Source organism: Oryzias latipes, chromosome 4, assembly GCF_053564925.1.
Source record: "Oryzias latipes strain Hd-rR chromosome 4, Olatipes_Hd-rR_3.1".
In the NCBI taxonomy this organism is placed as follows: domain Eukaryota; kingdom Metazoa; phylum Chordata; class Actinopteri; order Beloniformes; family Adrianichthyidae; genus Oryzias; species Oryzias latipes.
This window is the reverse complement of record NC_136240.1, coordinates 16013867-16032839: the sequence shown is the minus strand read 5'-3', so window position 1 is coordinate 16032839 and position 18973 is coordinate 16013867. Positions and strand designations below refer to the sequence as shown.

Sequence of the window (18973 nt, the reverse complement as noted above, 5' to 3'; positions counted from 1 at the left end):
CCTTTAGCCAATAAAGTTTTATTATATGGAACAATAAATGACATTCAGAGCTTTGTTGACATTTAAGAAAGATGATATTTTATTAACTTCAGATTCAAAATAAAAGTATTCACACAAACACATATTGAGTATATAGGCAAGAATCTAGAATACAGAAAAGGTGAAGACCTCTTCACTCGTCATAAAAACAACACAGAAAAATAAAATAAAACAAACAGTTGCATTGCCCGCTGCCACTTCACTGCTGTTGTGGTTACCGGGAAAGATCCCATTCATCGAAAAAAATGTAATCATTTTCAGAAAAAGCACACATTAAGAGAGCAGACGGAAAAACTTGAAAACAGACTTGCCGCACAAAACAGTGGTACATAAAGCAGTACTTTTTGTAGTACTATTAGTAGTAGTTAGCTGTTGAGCTAGAGGTTCACTGTTGCTTTTGCTCAAATACCTGAACAGCAGAAATAAAAAGAGGGGAACAAAATATCCTAAAGTCCATCTCCGGCAATGGTGCTCAACCTTATACCCTTGCTGAACAGTAACTTGAGCCCTCACTGGGTTAAATGCATCAAATTGGAGGTAGAAGTAGATTTTCCTGAGAAGTTGTAAGACACAACAGACACCTTGTTTCCGTTCTGATACACACAGACATCTAAAGCTCACACATGCAGACAAATTCACTCACCCACACACACACACACACACATGCACACAAGCGCAAACACACACACACGGATATCATATACTTCCCTAAAATAATCACATTGTCATCATTATCGCTCTGTTCATAAATCTGCTCTAGAAGTAATCTCTCTGTGCCTCAGTTGCTAAAAGATGCCAACAAAGCAAAGAAATAGCAAAAACAATATACATAATATAATCCATTGCCCTTAATAGCCACATTCCAGAAATAATCTAAGTAATGAATCTGAATAATACAGGTTAATTCATACAATTGTCACAGCAGAAGGCATCTTGACTTTTTTTGATAGTCCTTTTCCCTGCTCACAGGCCACCAGACGAAGGTCAAGTCAGTGGTCAATCCAGAACCCACATGCAACTCAACCTGTCAACGTTCCGGTTGAATGTCCATGCCGGCAACATGTGGGAACAGGAGTGAGAGCAAGGTGCCCGGTCCAAACCAGACTTCCACATGTTATGTTATCTACAGCTCTGGTGAGGGTAAAAGCAGCAACATTTCAAGGGTTTTTGATGTTACTATGTCATGATATGACAAAGAGAAAGCAAACCAGTCAGAAGAGACTGGATTTGTAGTGATGTTGAATCATGAAATTTGACTTTAGGACAAAAATGTCTGTATGACAGCCAGAAAAAGTTTGCCAAGCTTTAAAATACATTTCCAAACAAAAAGGTAATGTTGATAGTGGACTAAAGCAACAGTTTTATGCAGTTCGTAAGCTATTGTAAGGCCCTCCATGCACACAAACTTATGTGGAGTTGAGGAACAAAATGATTTTTCAAAACTCAAAAGTCCAGGTTTTATGCCACATGTAAAGACTGATCATTTTCACTGCGATACACTCATAGTTTAAATACATGACGCACTTATTTCTGCTGATCAAAATCACCCAAAATACAGACAATGGAGGATACATAATGAGTGGTTATTGTGTTCCTTCCTAATTTAAAAGCCTTTAAGAACTTCTGAGTCTTCAAGGTTGAGTTTGTTTTCTGTAGTATTAGTGTTTTGTGGTCATCTAATGCTGTTTTTGAAGGTTTGTCCAGCCCAGCAATGGAAAAACAGGCTTCACTGAGCGTCAAAACAAAATCTTCCACCAAGGGGCGCTATAACCAACCGCTTAAAATGAGTCTTCCATTTCTTTTGCACAACTACATTTAACCTGATATCTGATTGTCTGTGGTTGTTGCAGTTCTGCTCATTGTCTCCATCAGCCTGCATCCGCAAACGCTGACTAGTTTATCTGCATAAATACAACTAAAGGTGGAAAGCAATCTGCAAAAGCTTTAGTCCTTGAGGTAGAACAAAGGGACCTTGGTTTGGGATGTTGAGAGTGTTCAGAGGTATACAGTGTTGCTATAAAATTTTCTGATTGTCGCTACCACGCAATTTAAAGCAAGACAACCTCCCTTGAAAACGCTGTCATGGACAGAGCGAGCGGTGCTGCAGTACTTCTACTGTTCAAATGCAAATATCCCCGAAGCGCTCAATACATATACAATAAAGATGGATCGACCGAAAGGGGGCAGGTGTTTGAATGTTGCCTTGGGGGCTGAAAGGTCACGGGGTCAAATCTAAAGAAGAAATGTTGATCCTTTCGATCTTGATTGATTAAATTTGGTTTTCTCTGGTTCTCCCCCCTCCTTCTTGAAGGGTTTCTATTTGATTGTCAGGCAGCAACTATGACACCTGCAACTCACAAGGACTAATATTCTATCAAGAATAATCATGATCTGCTTACACTGAGCCGAGAGGACATGTAGGTTAGTGGCAAACGCGTACATCTGCAGAGAAGCATTGCATACTAATGCCTCTATTACTACTCACTAATTAAATGTCACTGGAATCAACTGGAGTTAGATTATGCATGCAAAAAAAAACTAAATGTACATTTAAAAGCTGTTGAGATACTACCAAGGGTAATTAATTCACTTATGTATTTTTCCCCTCTGAAAAAAAATATATCCCAGTGCTATAAAATCACAAGAACAGAGCTTGTTTTTAATAAAACAAGTGCTAAATAAATGTCACAAAAATTAGGATCCCTGACAAAAGTGAATGTCCATCTCTGTGGGCTCTACTGAAATGCACTTTCCGATGTTGAGCTTCTTAAACCTACCCTTTCAAATCAGCTTGTTTTCATAGAAAAAACTTTGACTAAATATAATTTTGAAAACCATGGAAGATCTGATTTTTTTTCCTTCTCAAACTAGTTAGTTCCTAGAAGCTGCAGAGTTCAACCCCCCCTTAAGCTCATTTTACTGATGTCAATCTGACGGTAAGCCCCTTTATTGACTAAGAGCACTTTTGAAAGGTGACCAGTGTTTGTGTAGCAGCTGGTGGTGACTTCCCACAACGAAGCCGCTCCAAAATCAAAGATATGACAGCCATATGGTGATATTTGACCAGAACAGTAAAAACTGATTAGATGGAGGTACTGCTCACTCTCTGTTCATCTCCTGCTGTGTCCAGGCCTCAGACCAGAGCCCCCGATCACTTCCTGATTTACTTCTTGAGTGTGGCAGGTAGGAATGAGGCTGGGAAGCCTATGGGGTCAGGGGGTGAGTAACAATCTTTAACAGTCCACAAAGGTAACCCGGGTTAAAGTTCAAAAAGCTGAATGATTGATCTTCAAAATGCAGAGAAGCAACTACTTTAGAAGAGGCCCGGTGCCTCAGATGTCATAAATCATAATTAGATTTTGCACAAACACTAAGACAAAAGCAAACACAGCCATAGCTTTGGTTACCTCTCAGGCCTAATTATAAAAAAGCCCAATTAGGCCACAGCCACATAATCAGAGGATCATTCTCTGCTATACCAGGCCTCAAAGAGACCTGGTCCTCATCACAGCACAGATTAAGAAGCACTTGGGTCAAAAGAAGCACTACATCATACAAAAACACAAAGCTAAACTTTAAAGCATCTGTAATCTATAATACATAAACAACAACTTGTCAGAGAGGAGATGAAATGCCTGTCAAACTTCTCCTAAGGCCCGGATTGTTTCCCCTGACACCTGATTGTCCTCGTGTCTCCGCAATATTCCGGACTAAGTGGACATTTCGGCACAGGAAATTTAGGACAGGAAATCACTTCATTTCTGATCAGAATTTTCCTTAAACATGCGAGATCTTAAGACAAAAAGGCCAAGCCAGAGAGAAAACTAAAACTGAAAGTTCCTCAAAAAACGAGGTGGAAAAGAATTGCCTTCTCCAGTGTCATTGGAAACAGTGAGGCATTGTACAAAGCAAATAGACACCTGAGATTCATCTTGTGTTATTTCTTGTGTTATTTTATTAGATAAGAACTCCAAACAAGCAATTTCGACTTGTTTTATCACCTGCAGAGCTGACCTTGTTCCTACAAAGAGTCATTGCAAACACTTATCGTGACAAACTACCGGCAAGATTGGCAGAGATATGTCTCGAACTGGCCTTGTGTCAACAAACGGGCGCAAGCAGTCTCTCGAAATCAAGCACGAACTATTGAACGTGTAAAAGCCCACCACCAAGAATCCGGTCAGGATCAAGGATGCGAAACTGTATTAAAAGTGATTAATTGAAAGATCCTTAAGAGATCCTTCAGATCCACGAGAGACCCTGTGGCATTGATATGACATTTATCTCATTACACAGCCAGAACACAGATCTGCACCAGACGGCTTCTCCTACACAGAGATCCAAAATGGCTGCCGTGGGAATAAGGTTCTGATTTTACGCAAAATGAGGTCACAACTGTGCGTTGTCATATGCCCTGAAGAAACAATACATACCTTTAAAGCTCTTTTTTTGATTACAAATAGATGATATTTATACTTCTTTTCATTTAATATAATTCTAAATATATATAGTTTTTGTCCTGCAGTGAGAGGATTAAAGATTCAAACGATCAAACACAACAAAAAGAAAAACAATAATAATGACAATGAAGGTTAAAAAAATCTCTCGTAGAGGATAAAACATCATTGTCAGTCAGTAGCTGTACTGTTGTGTAAACAATGCTTCAGCCTTCCTAGTTGTTGCCTTCTCTCTTGTTCTCCAATAATCTGTACACTTATGTAGAAATAAATAATTCACAGGTTGTGCATACGTGTTAGTCTAGCATATACTGGCTCATGGTTGTGATATTTTCTTTTAGAATCCTTTTGGCGATGAATAACAAAAGAGAGGAGTTTGGGAGTGAAAACCTGAGATAGTGTACTTCAAGTGAGGAGAATTTTAGTTTGTCTTTTTGTATTGATGAGGGTTCTTCTCTTTTTGGCATAGATGTTATAAAAAATGAGGTTGCTATTTGGCTTTTTCTTAGCATGGTAATAATAAAAACAACAAAAAAACGTGGAAAGGCTGGGAGTTTGTTAAGACAGTGGGTTGCTGGAGGTTGAGGTAGGTGTGATTTGTTGCTGCTGCTGAAGTTGCTGCTGCTGTGGAGCGACACGACTGCTGACAGGCTTGTTGGAGATAGATGAGGCGGTGGAAGCGCCGGATGAGGCTGATCCTGCCGCTGCCTGAGCAAACAGAACACCTAGACAGAACGAGACGTAAAAATTGAACAAGTCTTGTAAAACAGAAGGTGACAGTTTCATTCCTACTCACACAAATGCTCTAAAACAACACAAATTACATAATATTTTTAGCTTTTCTCCCCACATTGCTATGTTGTTTGCATGTGCTAAATACAATGTAAAGCTGTAGTTTTTGTCTCAACAGAAGCATAGAGTAACAAATATGAAAGAAATAAATAGTAAGGTTAAACTTGTGGAGTTCACAGATTTGAAACCGAAACGCTCCATAAAGTTAGAACATTTTACCATGAGATGTTTGAGTTTGCTTGTTTTTTTTGTTTCATCGTAAAAACCTATTATAAAAAACCTATATATATAAACCTTTCAAGCAATATTTATTAATATGTATAATTATCCTAAGTTTGATTAGTTACTGTATGAATGTAGAACTGATGATTATATTGCTGTTGTGTATTATTTGTACTTAATTGCTTGAAATAAACCATTTCAAATCATTTAAAAAAAAAATCACAGCGGACAAATTGTGAAGACAACAAAAGAAATGATCAAGCCATCACTACAGTCCAGTGTGTAGAAACACTTTGAATTTTACAAACAGATGTAACCATACAGTGTGCTAGAATGTTCTAATTATGTTCCCTTTGGATTATTTTGATTTGGAAAAAGAACAGTGGGCTGAACTTTATGAAACTAAGATGTGAATGGATTTGCCATTAATTCTTGTTTACTTGTCTGTTTGTAAAAACTTTTCATTTACACGTTATTATCTTGCAAGAAATATAAGGAATCTGAAAAACCTCACCTCCACTGTTCAGTACCCAGGTATCTTTTTGGTTCAAGGTGACCAGGATCAATTTTAGGTCACTGAATCGGATTGTTCAAAACGAACCAATATTAATTATGAATCGTATCAGCAACCACTAATTATGATGTGATTCAAATTGTTGCCAAAATGAATCATTACACCCCTAGTAAATAACCTAAAATTCCACCTTAAAAAAGTTAAAGTACTAGGTAAACAGTAAACTAAAAAAGGGCATGCAGTCATTGATAACCATGAAGTTTCTTCACTTGTGCTTTCAAAAACTTTGGAATTTCCAAAAAAGTTTTTACTCTTCCCCCACTTCTTGAAACAGGAAACATCAGTACCAGAACACACTTCTTTAATCGGTTTCAATAGACAATAGGATATAGACCACTATTAAAATAACAGTAAAATCCCCCCAAAATACATTACCTTCAAAAAAATAAAGCTTTGGGAAATCTGGCAACTAATTTTAATTTTATTCTTTAAACTCGCTTCATTGTTGTGTAAAGACAACAACTGAGCTCAAAGGCTGCAGGTCTATTCCTGCTGTTGATGTCTGCATTAAAATATCAGGTTGATTAAATCCTAAATTAGAGGCATATTATATTTCTTTCCTATTGTGTGGGAAGATGGAAAGAAGTGATGAAGTGTATATCCTGCACAATATGCTATAAGTCCTCACCGGTGTACATCACTCCATTCAGCTCCACTGACATGCTGATGCTGCTTGTGCCATTTGTGGTGAGGTTCAGAGCCGAGTCTTGCCTGCCGTCTGTCAGGAAGACAAAGCAGATAAATCAATGAATATCAATATATATTACTCTAAAAAGCATAAACAGCAAAGAAGAAGAGAAATCATTTTGAAGAGCACAAGCTTCATTATAGTGATTTCCTTGTCTGGAAAATGCCCATTTCTCTGAAGTCACCTGTACTATCACTTACTGAGAAACAGTTTGCATGTACAATCTGATAGGCGATAACCGAGAAACCTTTCTGTAAGATCAAAGAGTCTGCCTAAAGAAGGGAATCCCCACTAAGACAGGCACATATATGTCCTATGTATGCATGCATGCATGCATGCATGCTCCTCTAAAAGCTAAGCAGGTCAACACAGAGGCCTCCTTTGGGTTGCTTCCTCACTGTCAGGAGATGTGGTTAGTCAAGAATGTATTGAGATACTAACTGCCACAAAGGTGCACACTTAACAAATAAATAACAGATGAATGCAATTTGGAGTAAAAAGCAAAATAAATAAAAAATTGATTAGATTTTTTACAAATTGAGAATTTTCTTCAATAATTTGCAGATCAATGACTTAAAAATGATTCACAACGAGTAATTCTAAATTGGAATCCTTACTAAGGATTCACTGTGGTGTCCTATAAAATCTATGAACACGTAACCTTTGAGCAACGTGGCAGTGGCACTAGGTACCAGAGGTTGCATTAATGCCTGTTAAATCAACTGATCCTGAGCTTGTCATGCTGCATGATTGGCGTCACCGCCACAACAAAACAAAAGTTAAAAAACGAGGCCAGGATAAAAAACATCAATATTAATTAAAAACGGACTTTGATCACGATCCAACAGTTGAGTCTTTCTTTAAAGTCAACACTGACTTTAAAACAACAACATTAAATTGAATGATTAGATCGACAAGAGGCAATTTTTCTCTGTAAAAAATTCCGAAAGTCATTTTTAGAAAAATAAGCAGTTAAAAGTGTGAACTTATTTAAATAAAATGGAACAAAAAAGGACATTTCTGAACAAATTGGTCAAAAGAATTAAGACCCCACTATTAGTGTGTGCAGTACCTTGATTGTTGATGCGGATGTTCATAGGTATCTGAGCGGTCATGGCTAGCAGGTTGTGCTGCAAAGCTCTTTGAAGCAGGCGGTGGTGATCCTCGACTGGAAGAGCCATCTTCTTCTCTGGTGGCTCACCTGCCTCCAACTTGTCCCTGAGTTGCTCCAGAGCCACCACCTGAGCTGCCATGGCCGCCTGGGCTGCTGCTGCTGCAGCCACCGAGTGACCTGCCAAGGCTCCAGTCGGCAGACGAGGCATGCCCACCCCGGGCAGCGGCTGGCCTCCCTCCTCTTCTGGCCAGAACAAGATGAATGGAGAGATTTCCACCAAATTAAATCACACGCAGGACAGCTTGACATGTCCAGATATACATATTTGCCCAAAATAACCAAATGAAATTGTTAGAAAAAATTTAAAAGCAGGATTTTTCTTTCTAAACAGAAGCTCCTACAGCAGATGATTCCCACCTTTCTTGATCTTCTGGGTGGGGGTCAGTGGTGCCCCGTTTGTGCCCACTGACAGGCTCATGCTGGGTGTGTGGACCTTTGGTGACGACAGCATAGTGGGTGTCCCATTGGGCGAGTATGTGAAGAGGGAACTGCCGAAGCTCTGTCTTCTTCCCTCCCGGCGGTTGCTGTCGATGGCTGCCTGAAGCTCATTGGGGTTGCTCAATCCTCTCTTGTCACATTCATATGGGTACAGGTACTTCATGTATCTGAAATGAACAGTGAAGTAATAGTAAAATTCAGTATCGAACTGAAACGGAAAACTCTTAAAGACAAATCTGATTTCATGCCAACTAGCAATGAAAATAATCTACAGACAGATGCAGGAAACTATTTCAACGCTTAATTTTTGATCTGTAAAACAAAGTGTTTGCTTTCGTGCGATCTCCACCATTTTGACATGTTCCAAACACTGACTAGAACAGGAATTAAAGGATTAAAGTTTTGAAACTCGAAAGTACTTTCAGTTTTTGTTAATTGGCAGTTAACAGATCTGTCTGATAAACAAGCTCCAAGCAGCTTTGTGGAAACTAGTAGTTAAAAACCAAACCGAACAAAGCAACAGGGTGACGTTTTTGATCTGAAGTACTGAGTTATTACAATTACAAACTGAGTGAACTGACTGTGTGCGGAGGGTGAAGGCTGCACTGGTGATTGAGGTAGGCAGGTTGAGTCCCTTGGTGATCTCCCTCCACAGTTTCTTGTTTATGACCTCCACCAGGCCGCCCTTCTCTGTCACCAGCTTGTAGAGCATGTACAAATCCAGAACTTGTTTGGCCATTATGGGAATACGATTGACGGGAGTTCCTACAACAAGAAGCGAGGAGTCAAGAATATGAACAGACAGATGGAGACCAGCTGGATTCTGTTCAACAGAAAATGAGAGGTGGGCTGTCAGTTTGGAACAAAACAGTAAAAGCAACGAGTCAATTTGCATTTGAAGGAATAACTGGTCCAGTTATTAGTCAGGCCTACAGATGGCGCTCTCAGATTCTTAGAGCCGACTTGGCAGACCCGCCCACTGGCACTAAAAATCTTGTTCTGGTCGTGATGTCTCCCGTGTCAGTCATCGGGATCCTGATGTTACAATACCTGCCCTAAACCAACATCTGACACAAAAATCTACAGATGAATCCTCTCAAACAACTTCTTTACCTGTAAACAGCAGATGAAGTAAGAGTACAAACCACCACAAATTCCTTTTAAGAGCAAGTTCCTCTAAATAAGGGGAAATTATGTGTGGGTGTAAGAACAGTAGCTCTGGATGGTGGAGTCCTGGTCCACTTTAAGGCATCAAAGTGTGCCTTCGATCCTGGGAAGACGAGCTGCTGTGTGAACATGAGGCAATCATCTTGGAAATGAATAAAAGCTCAACCCTTTCATCAAATGAAAGACGAGCGGTGGCACTGGGTCATGTATCAAGGGCGCAGGAGAGGGGTCAATCTGTTCTCTACACAACTGCTGCCCCACAGCACGGGTTAGGGATCCTATGAGATTCTTTATAACATAAAAGGTGACATATTTTTTAAAAATCCGTGTAGCTACATACCTCTTTTTTGCATGAAACTGAAGAGGTCGTCTAAAAACTCTTTTCTTTTGGGGTCTGCATCCAGCTCATACAGCTGTAAAGAAGAAGAGAAACGAAATCAAGAACAAGTGATGCTTTTATTTTTGACAACAAAACACTCAGAGACAGAACCTGGGAATGTGCTGGTTTCACAAAGCTAGTTGCTTTAGTAAAAAGTGTTGAACAGATGATAAAAAACATACATTCTTGTCATTCTGTCATAATAAAAACTGTTACCACTATCTACCAAGTTAAGAAAAAGAATGTATGAAAGCTAAAAACTCAAAATATTTGCATGCTTTTTGGTCGTTTGGTCAGGAGATAACAGGGAAAATGGAGAGCTGCTGTGGACCAGTGTGGCTTGATTAGAACCTGATGTGGTTCCAGCTGGTGGCCGGGCCCAGGGTTCCGGAAAGTTCAGTGAAAGTTAGCAGTAAAACGGAGGCGCCTACTTGGGGGGAGTACAGTGGATTCATTGAAGCTGCGGTTGTTGTTGTTTTGTGTAGTTTTTTTTCCATTCCCTGTGATAGATGCGATCTCTTGTTAAACGTCTTTTTATGTTTGCAACATGCTTGATGCTAATATGTTTATGGCTCCTGTGCAGAAGTCCCAGTCCGGTTGTTGTGCATTATAGATACCCACAACCCCAATATATGGGCTACAAAAGTATCACAACAACATCTTACTGTGACTGAGGGGTAATAAACTTTCATAATATGTTATTATAAAAAAGGCTGGTTGTGAAACACAACGTGCAAGTAAGCACCACTAAACAAAACCACAGAAAATTTCTACTAAGCATATTATTACAGCACAGACATCATAACAGCTTTTAGCAAACAAACAAGCCACTATTAAGCCTCATGCTGCACACGCCGGTCGAGAGCTTTTGATATCACATCAGGAAATCACCGGTCTCAGCACCACGTTGACGCAAATAACAACATCAACAGCTGCTTATTGTTTAGTGAGATAGTAAAATCTTAAAGATCTCACAGTTCTATTATTTCCGAATGGAAATCTAAGTCAGCGGCTTTGCGATTCAAAAAGTTTCCAAAAGTAAAAATATACAAATAAGATTACTGTACAGGACTTATATTGCAGTTATTCTACTAATGTCCAGAGATTGCCTTTTGTTTTTTAATTTGCGCTAGATTCATTTCGACAGATTCTTTGCTTAGATTTGAACAGTTAGCAACATTGATGCAGTGGCGACAGAGGTTCAGGCTGTTGAGCAGGTCTTGGAATGATTGAAGGGTCGGTGGTTCGATACCTGCTCCTCCACTCATCTGTCGTTGTGTCCTTGGGAAAGACACTTCACCCTCCCTGATTCCAGTGCGGCTCCACTGGTGTGTGAATGTGCATAAATGTCCCGATGATGGTCAGAGGGGACGTAGGCGCAAACTGGCAGCCACGCCTGTTTGACATTCTTCTGGGACAGTTGCAACTATAATGTACTAGAATTTATGCATTTACATTTTTGAAGTCCCCCCCAAACATCTTTTGATTTATTTTAAGTATTCCCAGTGGTCTTTTAATGATGCTAATGCTGTTTGTAGCTTAAGTAAGAAAAAAAAGTGCTGTTTTTTTAGGACAGAGTTTCTGTGGTGGCAGTTGTACATTAGAAATTTGTCTTTAAGTTGTGGGCAGGACTGTTGGCGTGTAGCAACCCCGCCCCCATTTCCCATCACCCATCGATTAACTCTCTCTATCGCTAACTTGAAGCACCTAGCAACTACAAGCTAAAATTACCGGTGCAAAAAAAAAAGATAGCGAGCAGTATTGGAGCTATCTAGCCGTTTAGTTTTTGAGCCAGATGCCAGCTCAGACGAGGAAAATGAAGAAGTACATGGAGCAGGGAGATTGTGGCTTGGTGTTGTAGGTCCTACGTCACACTTACAAGCTTTTTCCAATGGCTTTGTTTTTGTCGATTTTAATAAAGAAATAGTCAGAAATGCAGTTTTATGCTTAATCTTCTTTCTATATGTCCCCCATCATGAGAATGAACGAGTTAAAAACACCAAAAACACAACTTTCCAACAGAGACTTTAAATTGATAGTAAAGCAGCTAAACAGGAAGTGTTTTACAGTTTTAAATATGACTCACAAACTGAAAGAGAATGAACACAGAATTTGTATTTGGTGTTATACAGTACCTACTAAAAAAAGCGACCAGTTTAGGTTTATGTAGACATTTTTGATGTCAACTCATAAAAAAGTGACTTTTTTATAGTTCACTTGACAAGAATTAAGACATCCTGACTTAAAATGATAGCTGGATGACTGCCTCATCAGGATAAAGTGTCACTCACTGATGGACGTCTACAGTTTCTATAATGACCAGCTTAAAGAAAATGAAAATCAAAGGCCTGCCACACAATCTTAACAGCATTGGCCTCCTACTCCTTACAGACTGTCCCTCACTGTGGCATTCAGCTCTCATTAGTGACGCTAAGCTGCTATAGGATCTTATTATCTACTGGCCAGGGGGTAACATAAGGGTGGGGGCTGTGGGACCAAAGAGTGTTTAGGTAGATGTTGCGGTGGGGGGATAACAGCTAATGTACAGGCCTGCTGGAGGAAAAGGGGGAGTTTTAATTACAGGATGCATGCATTTTGTGAAGTGCCGCACCATAAATCTTAGAAATTACCCCCTCCTTGACTCCCATCCCCCAATGTTGCTTTATTTGCTCCCGATCCCTCTTTCAGTCTCTCAGTCCTAATCACACCAATAAATATTTGCCTAGTGGTTTGGTGGGAGCGCCACGATTCCACTCCCACTAGTCCACATCAGACAGAGACAAAGCAACACTCTTGAAATGACGAATGTCTTTTTGTGTCACATTGACCATTAGATAAAAGGGGAGAGGAAAAGACAAGCTTTTCGTGAAGACGTGTTATTCACTAAGGAACTTGTCTCTGTGAGTCAAAGGAACCATGTTGTAGTGTCACTTATCTGTGTAAAGTGAAGTGTGAACTCACTGCACACATAGTTACACGGTCTGCATTTGACCCACTCGGGCATATCGAGTGTCAAGTCTCGTTTGGCATTAACAAGCCTGCTTTGAGGCTTCTGCTTTGTATCAATTAACATGCGATGATAATCCAAAATCCTTCCAGTTGTTCCTCCTGTTTTCGTCAGGTGTCACGTTTCAGACGTGTCACTTTGAAAGCTTTTTTTGTTTTTAAATGAAGAAAATTATTTATTTATTCATGGAAAAATGTCAAAACACAGCAGCAAGTTGGATGTGATGCTTCTTTTTTTTATATCTTAACTTTTTTAGTAGCTAAAGTCCCGTCTACAGCAGGTAAAAGGAAGTAATATTAGGAATATAAATCAAGCAGACTATGTAAATGTAGAAAGCACTAAACTGGGATGTGTTTGGCAGCTGCACTAGTCACTCTTCAAGCAAAATACAATTTTAAATACGCCAACCTCGGAGAGAAGCTGTTGATAGACATATATCATAAAGGAGAACAGTTGAATATGGCTGTGAGGTTAAAAGAATTTGTTTTGAGAAACTGTTGTTGAGAGAAACCCTTAATTTACTAAAAGCCACCAGTCACAATGTGGTTGAACTGGCAAAACAACTGCCACACCATATGCACAAATGCACATTCTTTCTCTTTTGTCACTCTTTTTTTTGCTATCTGTTTTAGTTCACCTTTCAAGTTCCAATAGCTTCGCTCTAATTCAGCTTGTCCATTTATATAATCCTTGTGTACATTACAACTCCCCTGTCGCCACAACTACCACCCACCATCATACACACAGACTTATCAGGCTGACGTGGGTGTGGTCCCATAGGTTTTTCATGCCTATAGTATGTGTGCTGGGATGAGGGCCCCTTGTGCATTAAAGCCCAGCAAGTCAGATAAACAATAAGAAACTAGATAAACCACAAAAAAAACTGGGACAACTGGTGCTGCAAGGTTTACACCCTTTGACTGAATCACATACGGGGGGTGGGACGACATCTTATGGATTCTACTACCCTAGTTTTCAAGAAAAAAAAGAATTGCAGTGGTAAGGTTACAATCTTTATCAAAGTTTAGTTGAAATTACATTTAAAGGTGGCCCAATGCAACGTAATAAGAATCAAAAGCTCCCTACTTCCCATTAATAAATATTTATTGTTTTTTTACGGGGACTCCGGCTTCCTCTCACCGTCCAAAAACATACTTCATCACAATAAATCAAACTTTATTGATAAAAAAAGTGCGTCTCGGGCCTTGCGCAAATTGAAGCGCATTAACATTTAAAACAAAACACACACACAATATTACAATAAAAAACCCAACCCACCCTTCACCCTTCCCACTCCCCTCTGTAAACACATATGACCCCTGACCGCACACACAATGAATACTTATAAAAGTAACTTCTAAAATAAGCTGGTTTTATCAACCGATTGTATTAACCACATATTAATTAACAAATTCATAGGTTAATTGGTTAATGTAAGTTGTCCCTGGTTGTGAATGTGAGTGTGTATGGGTGTGTGATATGTGGCCATGCATCAGACTGGCGACCTGTCCAGGGTGTACCCTGCCTTCGCCCACAAGTGGCTCCGGCAACCCCGTGACCCCAAAATGGACAAAAACGGGTTTAGAAAATGAATGAATGAATGTTTGACCATAGTTTGATTGTTTCCTAGCCTGGGTCTTTATGTAGGTCAACGACTGACTGTCTGCAGATAAATTATAAACAGGCCTTATACTGCAAATAATCAGTAACCAAAGAGCAGCCTTTGCAGCCTCAAAGGCAGCGGTGGGGATGGTAGGTAACAATGTATGTGTGCGAGTGTGTATGGGGGGAGGGTCAGTCAACCATTAATGCAAATGGAAGTCAGTGGTGCTTTTGCACTAATGTCACGTAACCCATTACAGCCTTTGCAGGCTAAAAACTCAAACCAAGAAAAAGTGTTGTTTATCTCATCTGTCCCCCTTCACTACCACCCATCACCTTAGGCTAAAGGGGAGCCCACACACAAGCTTAGAGCACACCTTGGACACAACAGCACAACCCAGATCTGTTTTCCCGTCTGTTAACAAGTCATGCTTTGCAGTTTTATATCTGCGTGATGTATAGTCTGGGGAAAGTCTGTGGCTCTGGACAAAATTTTAATTTTACTACAAAGTCTCTTAAAGCCTAGTGGTAGGTTTCTTTCTGAATCTGAAGCAATGCAGACCGTTGAGATTAAATCAAACGGTAGAGATCTTTTCAAAACGTCACAGCAGAACTGTGAATATAAATGGGTAAATACTACTTCTATAAGTGCAGGGTTAAAACTGCAGGGTGTGTGCACTATATCACATATCACTACATTTATTGCAATTGTTTATGATGTGCATGTGCATGCAGACAAAGGAAGTCAGGTTTACACAAGTCCCTTTTCCCTCAGTGCTAAAGGGTTAGTTTCACAACATTGTATTAATCCGAGACCTTCAGTTGATTTTTCTCATGAAAGAGATTAGTGTGAACTTGTTTTTTTCTCCACAATGCCTTACCTGAGTGGAGGCAAAACATTTGCTACTACCTCCTTAAACAGGGCCATAACAAATCAACTCCGCTGAGCTCATGAGGAGCAGTGACGGGGCTGATCATGCTAATTTGTCAGCACAAAAACAAAGAAATTAACTAAAAAGTATGCTTCATGCTCTGGGGGGAAATTAAGGGTCTGGGGGTGGTACATGAACACATGATCAGCTATTTTCAACCACGCCATTGTTCAAGGCCAAATCCCCTTTACAACTGTCATTAATGTACAAAGCAAACACAAACAGCCGAACGGGATCACTTTGCATCCAATTCTCACAATGAAAGTAAAAGCGTTCCTGCATGGAAACTTTCAGTTTCACACCACAGTGGTCCACCAACAAATTTAACTATCCACTAAACCCAACGGGTGTTTTGCACAGAATGACATGATGGGTGGTGAACAGGAAAATACTAGTTATTGCAACAGTTTCCAACCCAGCAGAGACAGCAACTAACATCTAAGACACAATAAGTGTGGTCTCAACACACACACAAAACCAATTCTTGTGTACGGAGAAGACATTTTCCATCAGGGGCCTCATGTGCAAAGCTCCACTTGAGTTTTATTGCAATGCTATAAAAGTGTTTTTTCTTTCATTGCAATGATCAAAGACAGCAGAAAAATTGAAAAGCATTGTTTCCCCCGTCCTTTAAAGTCGTCACAAACTGCAGCAATCAGGCCTAATTCATAAGTTATGACTGCAGAGAACATAGTTGTAGTTTTTTTTTGCTTTTGGGCGTTTTACTGTTCAATAATGGAAGCTCACAGACTTCAAAGAAAAGGAGGCAAAACAGCAAAAATAAAACAAGCTTGACCCAAATGATAAAATGTGTTCAATCATTACTGACAACCAGCCCCACCTTCAAAATTTAAAAAGAGACAAAAAAAGAATGTTTTGATTGCAATGTTGTCCCCAACAATTCGAGAAGAAATCAAACTTATGGTTGCCCTGAATTGCAAATCACTCCAGCAAATCACTCGGTGCGAAAAAAAAAAAAAAGTAAAGATCACAATGAAAATTAAGGGTGTATTCAGACTGGGGAAACCATTTGGTCAAAACTGGGTCTGCTTGAATTGTCCCCGATCGAGTCCTGAACCTTGCATTTGGTCTATTCAGACTGCCATCAAGCGCCCTTTCGCATCAAAGCTTGCAAACAAAGCTTAAAAAAATCTCTTCACTCATTGTTCAGGAATTATGAGGGCGGGGCAAAGCAACTAGAGACGGAAATTATGGAACTCCTGCGCTTTGGAGTCCTTGTAATTCAAACTTTATATTTTGCTGACCAATTTTAAACGCCTGTTTCAAACGTCAGGCTCAACACTTTTTATGGCTGTTTTGGTACAGTCGAGGCGTGCTGTAGGGCAGTGACGGGCAAGAAAACGTCTAAGAAGGTACGCTGATAAGTGTTTATGATATATTGATTTGTCGGGAAAACAGTGTGAAGTAATTTGTATCATGTTAAAATTGTTTTGATGAGCCTGCATTCATCCATGTGTCTCATTGTTGTGGTGTTATAGCACTATTATAAAGAGAATTCTGTGAAAGATGTACACGGTAGCTCTTAGGATAACGTCACAGCAGTACGTGCTGCGTAACGAGACGTAGAATAGCATGTATGAGGCTTTTTTCAGTTGTCTTATAAACGTTCTAACAAGTTAACAGTAGGACTTTTTTTTTCGTCTTTAACAAACACCACAATCGTTGCTTCATATTTCTCAGTGGCTCATCTGTTGCTACATTCCTACTTGGTTTACATCACGTGACCACCAACTGGTGGCCGTTTTGGTCCAGTTGTTGAAATCTCAAAGCGAACCGATGCTCAGTGTGCTAGGAAACGAACCGAAACCACCTCAAAAAATGGGTCCGCTTGGAGGTATTCAGACTTAATATTTGTTCCGGATAATTGGGGGAAACAAATTCTAGTTCACTTTTGGCGGACCAAATATGTTCAGTCTGAATACACCCTAAAAAAAACCACACACACACACAAAATCACACTAGTAATCAAAACTAAAAACAGAACTCTTAACACAATGCCAAAAACACACAAATTAAAAATTAAACATTTCTGAAAAGAAAATAAATTTCCAGAAATCAAAATGAAATAAAAAAAAATGAAACAAAAGAAATTTATTTATACTCAAGGTAAAGTACAAAAATGAAAAATTAGAAGGAAAAAACTTCAAAATATTTTTTTGATGAAATATGGAAGTAACCAAAATCAAACAGAAAAAACTTTGTTGACTTTTTTGCCTTTTTGAATCATCAAATCATAAGAAAATAAATACATTTATAAGTTTAATAATTCGTTGTTTGTCAGGGCAAGTGGAAATGATCTTATTTCCTTTTCTATAGTGTGATAATAATCTTAAACTATAAAATAAGTAACTGCAGTCAGGTGACAGCAGTGTGACACAGGCTAAGCTGACATCTCTCTATAAAGTGATATCTTTAATGAATCCATCTTTGTCCTCTCTGCTCCCGGCCCTGCTCCCCCTACTACCCCCCCAGGCACACAATTAACGCCAACAACTGAGCGGGGGCACTGCTGAGGCTCTGAACATTGCTTTATTGACAGAGAGGATCAAACACATCATAATCCTAACTCACTGGCTGACCTCGTGAATTCAGCTTCATTGATTGAGGATGAGGAGTCAACAGCTTTGTGGACGCAAACAGCGCCTCTGAGACCGGCCGTAACTGATGTCGCTTTATCTGAGGCCACCATATTCGCAGCAGAAATGACAGAAAAGGAGATAAGAAAGAAAGAGAGAATCAAACAACGGCAGTTTGCATAACTACTATATAAAACGACATTTAAATGTGCCAGCGGTGGCACAAAACACAAAGTGTTTAGCGGCTACCATTTATTTAAGATTGATAATACAATATTTGATTTAGGGTGGGGAAACGTTTAACTCAGTCTGACTGCTTTTGTTTTTGCATTAAAAGTGACCCGAATAAAAACAATATACTTTCTTATAATGTAGTGAGAATATACAGAATGATGTAGATATAGGATGAAAAAGGTGAAAATAAAAAGAAAGCAATAAACCAGAATAAGTGCATTCCACTGACAGCACTAACAATCCTCCGTGCTGCTACTATCGGTACAGCTGTCACTGCTTGGGGGCTTTGGCTAAAAGTCAGAAAAACCAGCAAGTTTTCCCAGGGCCCTCATCTGTGATCTGTGTTCTAACTACTCTGCTATTAAGTAGTATCATTATGATGAATGCTTAAAGCGGGTGGGGCAAAGCTGAATAGACGGAGAGGGAGGGTAAGTGGGTGTAGCAAGTCATGCATATCACCACACACACACTATCAGTTATTTGATGGAAGAGATTTTCAGCGTTATTTCACAATAAAGCTTCTCTATTGTCCATTTCGTTGAAGCGGCCTTCTTCTAAAAAACAATGCGCAGAACAACTTCTAACCCGGATAATTTTCTAATGAGAGTCTGCGTGAAAATATTTATTCTGCGCCAGAGCTGATGCCATGATAACATTTGTTCGAATGCAAA

At 39.5% G+C, this 18973-nt stretch overlaps 1 protein-coding gene across 2 annotated transcripts in view; it reads right to left on the bottom strand.

The window, feature by feature from the left end:
- Positions 1 to 51: 51 nt before the first annotated feature.
- Positions 52 to 18973, bottom strand: part of arid3a (AT-rich interactive domain 3A) — a 44684-nt gene continuing 25762 nt past the window's right edge. Inside the window, exons 4-9 of one of the 2 annotated variants that reach the window (XM_004067978.5) lie at positions 9892 to 9964; positions 8966 to 9149; positions 8304 to 8551; positions 7845 to 8129; positions 6713 to 6802; positions 52 to 5221 (exon numbers count right to left, since the gene is read on the bottom strand). In XM_004067978.5, the coding sequence (XP_004068026.1) occupies positions 5055 to 5221; positions 6713 to 6802; positions 7845 to 8129; positions 8304 to 8551; positions 8966 to 9149; positions 9892 to 9964 (1047 nt within the window). In that variant the 3' untranslated portion in view covers positions 52 to 5054. The remainder of the gene's footprint in view (positions 5222 to 6712; positions 6803 to 7844; positions 8130 to 8303; positions 8552 to 8965; positions 9150 to 9891; positions 9965 to 18973) is intronic. The other variant, XM_011474014.4, reaches the window with a different exon arrangement.